The sequence below is a fragment of the Arachis ipaensis genome, chromosome B3 (genome assembly GCF_059453495.1).
Source record: "Arachis ipaensis isolate K30076 ecotype BB chromosome B3, ASM5945349v1, whole genome shotgun sequence".
NCBI lineage: Eukaryota > Viridiplantae > Streptophyta > Magnoliopsida > Fabales > Fabaceae > Arachis > Arachis ipaensis.
In genome coordinates this window covers 57,281,851-57,287,250 of record NC_142438.1, presented here as the reverse complement: position 1 = coordinate 57,287,250, position 5,400 = coordinate 57,281,851, and the positions used below count along the sequence as shown (strand labels likewise).

Sequence of the window (5,400 nt, the reverse complement as noted above, 5' to 3'; positions counted from 1 at the left end):
GACCCTTTTTGTTGTTGATGGCAATGCCGGAGATGACAATGGGATAAACAGTAATTTTACTTGGTGTTGGATAGCGTAGATTATGTTCTTTTTGGTTTATCTACTAGTGTTTGCTCCACTTGATGTGTTGAGCTTTTTTTCTTTCAAAAAAAAAAAAAACGATTTCAGAGCTTGATATAAAAAAATAATGAAAATCGAAAATAACAAAGAAAGAAAACAGAGAGAAAAGCACGTAAATGAAGAAGGAGAAGAAGAGGAAGAGGAAGAGGAAGAAGAATGTGCAGCAAGAAGAAGAAGAAGGTACAGTGAAATTGTGCAGTAACGGTTGAAGAAGGAGAAAGAGAAAGCAAAAAACGAAAGAAAAGAAGAAGAAGAGAAAGAGGAAGAAGAATGTGCAGTAACAGTTCAAATGCGTTAATATAATGACTTGTAAAAACTTGTATAAAAAAATGCTTGTATGTGGAGAATTTCTCCTTTTATAATATTCTTAAAATGTGTATATCAAACATAAACCACTAATTAATTTAATTATTTTGATAGTTAACAATTTGGGTGAAGTAATATTAGACTTTAGGCATGTGTGTGAAGTTGAAAGCTGAAGAAAGTGAGCGATTAATCAATGAGCGAGCCCAAACCCGAAAGCATGGCTTAGAAACCACATCTTCATAGCCGTAGCAAGGGCTTATCTTGACACGTGTTAGAAGCACAGCTCATCTCATTCTCTCCAACTCTCGAAGGAGGCAAGGACCATCCCACAATAGAGTTATATCATTATTCTTAAAATATTCAATCTTCTATTATAAAAAAATTAATTATTTTAATATTCAGTTTCCCGCACCCTCTTGATTCATTGTACTCATTCATCGTTTCATTTCACTAACCCTCTCTTTCTCGCCCATCTCTACAAAGCGGTTATTACTTTACATATCAATAATGTGAATGGCTTAATGCTATCGTCAATTTGGGGGTGACAGTTTTCTCTCTAATCCCTCTATGATCATATAGAATTGTGTGTTTGCCTTGCATGCTGGTGGTGGTGGTTGTGCCAATACATCAGTAGGGGGTGGTGGTGGTGGTGGTGATGGCGGCGAAGAAGGCGACGGAGACATTCTCGAAGACGGTGATAGAGGAGGTGCACCGATGGGGATGCATGAAGCAGACAGGTGTGAGTTTGAGGTACATGATGGAGTTCGGGTCCAAACCCACTGACAAGAACCTTCTAATCTCTGCTCAATTCCTTCACAAGGAGCTTCCCATTCGGATTGCAAGAAGGGCTATTGAGCTTGAGAATCTCCCTTATGGCTTGTCCCATAAACCTGCCATTTTGAAGGTTCTTCTATTTCTTCATTTTATTTTATTTGAATCTTATCTTTCCTTTCCTTTCCTTTCGATTGGATGTTGTCTCTAACACAGAAAACAAAGACATGTAAAAAGATCTCTAAAGCTTGGAGATCGAGAAAGTCATAAAGTGAGGTTAATCATCATTAAATTTGTAACTTCCATCGTAATTTAGCTTCAATGTCTTAGTTTAAGAGTGATTAGCCCTCATATTAACCCTTATTTTACTATTTTATCAATCTCCTCGTGTTAGAAGAGTTTGATCCTGAAAACTGGTTTTGATAGTATAGAGATGCAGAGCTTTTTTGTCTCGGAATCAAAGAATCCTAAAAGTGGAGATAGAAAATATACGACTCAGCCCTCTCCGAAATCGGAAGGTCTTCGAGGCTCCGCGGGCGAATTCCGGGAAGAAACGGAGGCAACATAATGAGATTTGAACATAGGTTCTTGGGTTCACTTGTAATAAGCTTAACTTTGTGACAAATTCACCCTCATTCCGTTTTGCCTTTTAGGATAACTGTGATTACTTGCTCTTGTCTGTTTTATGGGGAAGGATGTTTCCGATGCTTACTTTTGTTTCTTTGTTGCAGCAGGCGTGAGCATTGAGATTTAAGAAGTTGGCTCTCTTTTAGAAGCTATTTTTCCCTTTTTTTTAACAAAAAAGACAAGTAATATAGTTTGTGATTAACATTACAGTATAAAATTGTAGATTAGATTCCTGTCTACATTGTCTGCCCTGTCGTGTTTATGGATAACCTTGTCTCTTTAAACCTTACTATACAATTTTTAATTAGGATTTGGGAATATAAGCATGTGACTGTGTGCCATTTACTTGTATTGTTTGGAATTGTTAAATTGTTTGAGTCAAATGATGTTGGGGAAAAGGAAAAAGTGGTTTTTATTGAATCATGTTGACTTTTTAGGCCAGTGTTTGATGGTATGGGTTTAAATTTGATACTAAAAATTTTCTTTCCAAGTTTGCTACTATGGTTGTGTGGTTTGATCATTATATACACTAAAGTAGTATCCGTCCCCGATTCATATTTATTTCCAGAATGGGGGTGTTATTTATAATATTCAGGGTTTCCTAAGGCATTAGGAGTGGTCTAGTTGCGATGGTTTTAGGTAGTCTCCATGGGGTACTAAATATTGTCATTAGTGTATCGAAAGGAAAAAATAAATTCAATGATTCTCGATGGTGACAGATATTGTAAGTGATAACAGCTTGGGTGACATAGGACTCGTGATGTTGATTTATGGTACTCTTGGAGTGATGTAAATTGTATTGATGTGTTTTGTGGTTTTAGCAACTTGCTGTGTAGAACTTGGTTTAAAATTAACTTGATGCTTTCTATATGTTTATTGAACTTTTTTACTACATTATGCTTTTAGGTAAAGGATTGGTACCTTGATTCTTTCCGTGATCTCAGAGCCTTCCCTGAGATCAAGAGTATGAAAGATGAAAGAGCTTTCACTGACATGATTAAGGCCATCAAAGTGAGACACAACAATGTGGTGCCGACAATGGCCTTAGGTGTTCAGCAGTTGAAGAAAGGCATGGATCCAAAGATTGTTTATGAGGATCTTGATGAGATTCATCAGTTCCTTGATCGTTTTTACATGTCGAGAATCGGAATTCGAATGCTTATTGGTAAGTTCAGGAAACACACTGTTTCTTTCTATATAACTTTAAGCTGGCTCTTTGCGGCTAACATAAATCATAATATTGTTTGTATGCGTGGTGTACTTTTGTCGGTTTCAGGGCAGCATGTTGAGTTGCACAATCCAAATCCTCCTCCTCATTGTGTGGGTTATATACATACAAAAATGTCTCCTGTGGAAGTAGCTAGGAATGCCAGTGAGGATGCACGTTCCATATGTTTTCGTGAATATGGCAGTGCTCCTAATGTCGATATTTATGGAGATCCGGATTTTACATTTCCGTGAGTTAGACAGTTCTTACCTCCACAAATTCATTTCGTTTTGTTTTGCTGTCGTTTATTTGCAAAACTCTTGCAAACTTATTTCCCTGGGCTCATTCTCCCTCTTCACAAACGTAATGTTTACATGATAGGTATGTTCCAGCTCACTTACATCTTATGATGTTTGAGCTGGTTAAAAACTCACTGCGTGCTGTCCAAGAGCGTTTTATGGACTCTGACAAAGTTGCACCACCCATTAGAATAATCGTTGCTGATGGATTAGAGGATGTTACTATAAAGGTACCTAGTTTGAATTGCACAGCATGATTTTATATCGGCTCTATTCTTTCTGGGATTTTTGGTCTTTGTTGGGGAATGCTATGTTGAAGGTGTTCGATTAAATGGTATTGTAGGTTTCTGATGAGGGAGGTGGCATACCAAGGAGCGGTCTCCCAAAAATTTTTACGTATTTATATAGTACAGCCAAAAACCCATTGGATGAGCATTCAGATCTTGGAGTAGCTGATAATGTGACCATGGCTGGATATGGATATGGGCTTCCTATTAGTCGCTTGTATGCTCGGTATTTCGGAGGTGATCTTCAAATAATATCTATGGAAGGATATGGTGAGTAGAGTTTAACTATCATTTCATTTTATTATCCTTTTTTGTCTTATTTATTTCCTTCTAGATATGTTCTTATATAAATACAAGTTTAACACGTCATCTTTAAGCACATACAGACAATAAAAGTGAGTTTCACTTACTTTACTGAAGATATATTCAGTTATTCACTATTCATGTATTCCACTAACTTTTATGCGAGTGTGCACAAAACTGACATGTTACACTTGAGTCTATACAAGAATTTCTCTTCCTTCTAATTTTCTAAAATTGTAGCATTTAACAACTGTTAACCCCTCTTGACCTATTCTCCATTTATATGGGATCAATTACAATTGATATGATGCACCTGTGTCAGCCGCACTTTCCATGGTTACAAATTTTCCTAGAGTTTTTTTTTGAACTAAAAGAATAGTTGGTGACTTGGTGCTGTTGTCGAACTACCTTTCTATATTTTGTGTGTGTGTGTGTGTGTGTGTGTGTGTTAGAAGTATATGGAAACCTAATAAACTGTGAGATGATATTATTAAAAGTGAATTATATAAATGGTTCAAAGACGGATATGATTGAATTATTTGGCATTTCTATGTTGTGTAATTCATATAGTCTATTTCGCCTAGTGACACAAGGCTAAGCTGTTACCCATATTACACTGAATTTCGTAGTGTTCTAGTATTTTTTGGTATTCTGCAATCTGTTTATTCTTTTTTTATTTTGCTTGCTTCAAGTTCAACAACAATTTGTTTTGATTATTCACAGGGACTGATGCATATCTCCATTTGTCTCGTCTGGGAGATTCACAAGAACCCTTGCCCTGAAAAGAGAGCCATTTGCAATTCATTCTCACTCCAAGAGTTACGGTTAGTGACTCAAAGCAGTATCGTTCTAGCATAACTCCCTAATCAAGTGTCAAAAGGGACTACTATTTGCTGGCATTTTTATTTTTAAGATTCTAATAAATTGAAACTTGTAAATATTTCCTACTTGTACTACGCTTGTGGATGATGATTATGTTCCTTCTTTGCCCACATTTTGCTTGAGGAATTCGTTGTCTACTTGCTTATATCTATCATGGTCCTTTTATCTTAAGAAGAAATTCAAGCGGATTATGTATCGACATAGCTTCAAGAATTCTGGCCATTATTTGGTTCATAGTTATAAAAGTTCGCTTGGATTGGTTGGTTGGACAACTGAAAAGTGCTCCGGCCACCCAGCCTGTCTAAGTTACTCTACAAGATCAGACTTGTCATTGAATCGATCAACTATATTATTTGAACACAAAATATATGCTAATAAATCTGTCATTTTTATAAAATAATGTTAAAATACAAAATACATATGGAAAATGTGTTGAATATATGTATTTATATTATAGCTGTTAGAACTGAATCGGTAATCGAACCAGTCAAGTTACTGGTTTATTGGTTCATTTGTTCAACCAATGAATTTTTTTTTTTTTTTGTGATTGAAAAATTAAAATAACCAAGCAGAAAAGAAAAACAAAGTCCTAAGGGAC

At 36.0% G+C, this 5,400-nt stretch overlaps 1 protein-coding gene across 1 annotated transcript; it reads left to right on the top strand.

Moving 5' to 3' along the window:
* The first annotated feature begins 754 nt into the window (after nt 1-754).
* Nucleotides 755-4,990, top strand: LOC107630569 (pyruvate dehydrogenase (acetyl-transferring) kinase, mitochondrial). Its single transcript, XM_016333752.3, has 6 exons — nt 755-1,330; nt 2,731-2,989; nt 3,101-3,281; nt 3,413-3,560; nt 3,674-3,887; nt 4,644-4,990. The coding sequence occupies exons 1-6, from the start codon at nt 1,082-1,084 to the stop codon at nt 4,700-4,702; spliced, it is 1,110 nt and encodes a 369-aa protein (XP_016189238.1). The 5' UTR covers nt 755-1,081; the 3' UTR covers nt 4,703-4,990.
* Nucleotides 4,991-5,400: the final 410 nt, after the last annotated feature.